This window comes from Cajanus cajan, chromosome 8 (assembly GCF_000230855.2).
Source record: "Cajanus cajan strain Asha chromosome 8, NIPB_CcT2T_4, whole genome shotgun sequence".
Taxonomy (NCBI): Eukaryota; Viridiplantae; Streptophyta; class Magnoliopsida; order Fabales; family Fabaceae; genus Cajanus; species Cajanus cajan.
In genome coordinates, this window is record NC_138524.1 from 33893808 (window position 1) to 33895556 (window position 1749).

The following is a 1749-nucleotide window of genomic DNA, read 5'->3' on the forward strand; positions in this document are numbered from 1 at the left end:
AGCATTTTGCTCACTGTTGAAGGTATGATGTCGATGCGATGTCTCTCCGACCTCCACTAGAATCATGGCATCGGCTTCGTAGGTCAGCCTATAAGGCGTTTCCTGCGTTGTGGATTAGGAGGTACAGTGTTACACCCAAAGAATGTTGGTGAGTTCATCAACCCATTGTCCTTTGGTGCTTCCTAGTCGCTTCTTGAGCTCTCGGAGTATTACTTTGTTTGCGGCTTCGGCCTGGCCATTGGTTTGGGGATGCTCCACCGAGGTTGGGAAGTGCTTGATTCCGAGCTCTCAGAGGAAGTCCTCGAAGTTCTGAGTGTCGAACTATCTGTCGTTATCGGTGACGAGGGAATGTGGGATGCCAAACCTGCAAATGATGCTCTTCCAGGTGAATTTCTGCACATTCTCGGCGGTGATCTTTGCAAGTGGGCACGCCTCGATCCACTTGGTGAAGTAGTCGATTGCCACTAAGAGGAATTTGAGTTGACCCTTCACAGGGGGAAATGGTCTGAGGGTGTCCATTCCCTACTGGACGAAAGGCCACGGTGACATCATCTGGTGGAGGACTTCAGGTGGTTGCCGATGTGCATTGCCGAACTGCTGACATTCCTTGCACCTTTGTACATAAGCCTGGTAATCCGACTTCAGTGTGGGCCAGTAGTACCCAGCTCAAAGTACCCTGGTCACCATCGAGCGGGCCCTAGAATGCATCCTGCAGATTCCTTGGTAGATCTCTTCGACGACATAGGTGGCCTGGGATTCTGTTAGGCATTTTCAGCAGAGGAGTGGAGATGCCACGTTTGAACAGCTCGTCTCCAATGATGACGAACTTAGTCGACCTTACCCTCATCTTTCGTGCTTCATCTCTATCCTCGGGTAGAGCACCCTCCTTTAAGTAGTTCCATATTCCTGTCATCCATCCTTGTTCGTTGGTGTTGATGACTTTGTCGTCTAGGCTGGGTGAGTTCAAAGTTTCATGGATGATGGTCTGATGTTGCCCGGGGCGCTTCGTACTGGCAAGCTTGGATAGGAGGTCGGCCCTGGCATTCTGCTCTCGAGGCACATGGTGTATAGTGAACTCGTCAAAGGATGAGATCCTTTGGGATTCGTCATGGAAATACCTTTGCAGTAGGGTGTCTTTGGTTTGGTATGTTCCACTGAGTTGCTCTACCATGAGTTTTGAGTCGCTATTACAACTCAACCGTTTTGCTTCGAGGTCGCGTGCCAACCTCAATCCTGCAAGTAACGCTTCGTACTCTGCTTGATTGTTGGTGACTTTGAAGCCGAACTTGAGAGATTGCTCTACGGTGACTTTATTTGGTCCCTCCAAAATGATACTTGCACCACCACCTTTAGAATTGGAGGATCCATCAATGTGTAAAGTCCATACCTGTTGTTCCTTAGTCGAGGTTGGGGTGAGTTCAGCCACAAAATCTGCTAGGCACTGAGCTTTCAAGGGGCCTCGGCTTTCATATTGGATGCCGAACTCGGATAGCTCCACTAACCATGCTATCATACGCCCGACGAGTTACGGCTTTCTCAAGATCTGCTCAATTGGGTAGTCAGTTTTGACGACCACCTGGTGACTTTGGAAGTAAGGTTGGAGACACTGAGCTGCAGTGATGAGCGCTAATGCCAGCTTCTCGATCATTTGATATCGCTTTTCCGTGTCTTGAAGGACTCGGCTGATGAAGTAAATCGGTGTTTGCACTTTGTGGTGCTCTTGTACTATGACTGCGCTGATCCCGCCCT

At 49.6% G+C, this 1749-nt stretch overlaps 1 protein-coding gene across 1 annotated transcript; it reads right to left on the reverse strand.

Moving 5' to 3' along the window:
• Positions 1-697: 697 nt before the first annotated feature.
• Positions 698-1513, reverse strand: LOC145950435 (uncharacterized). Its single transcript, XM_083061524.1, has one exon. The coding sequence runs from the start codon at positions 1511-1513 to the stop codon at positions 698-700; it is 816 nt and encodes a 271-aa protein (XP_082917650.1).
• Between the last annotated feature and the right edge of the window lie 236 nt (positions 1514-1749).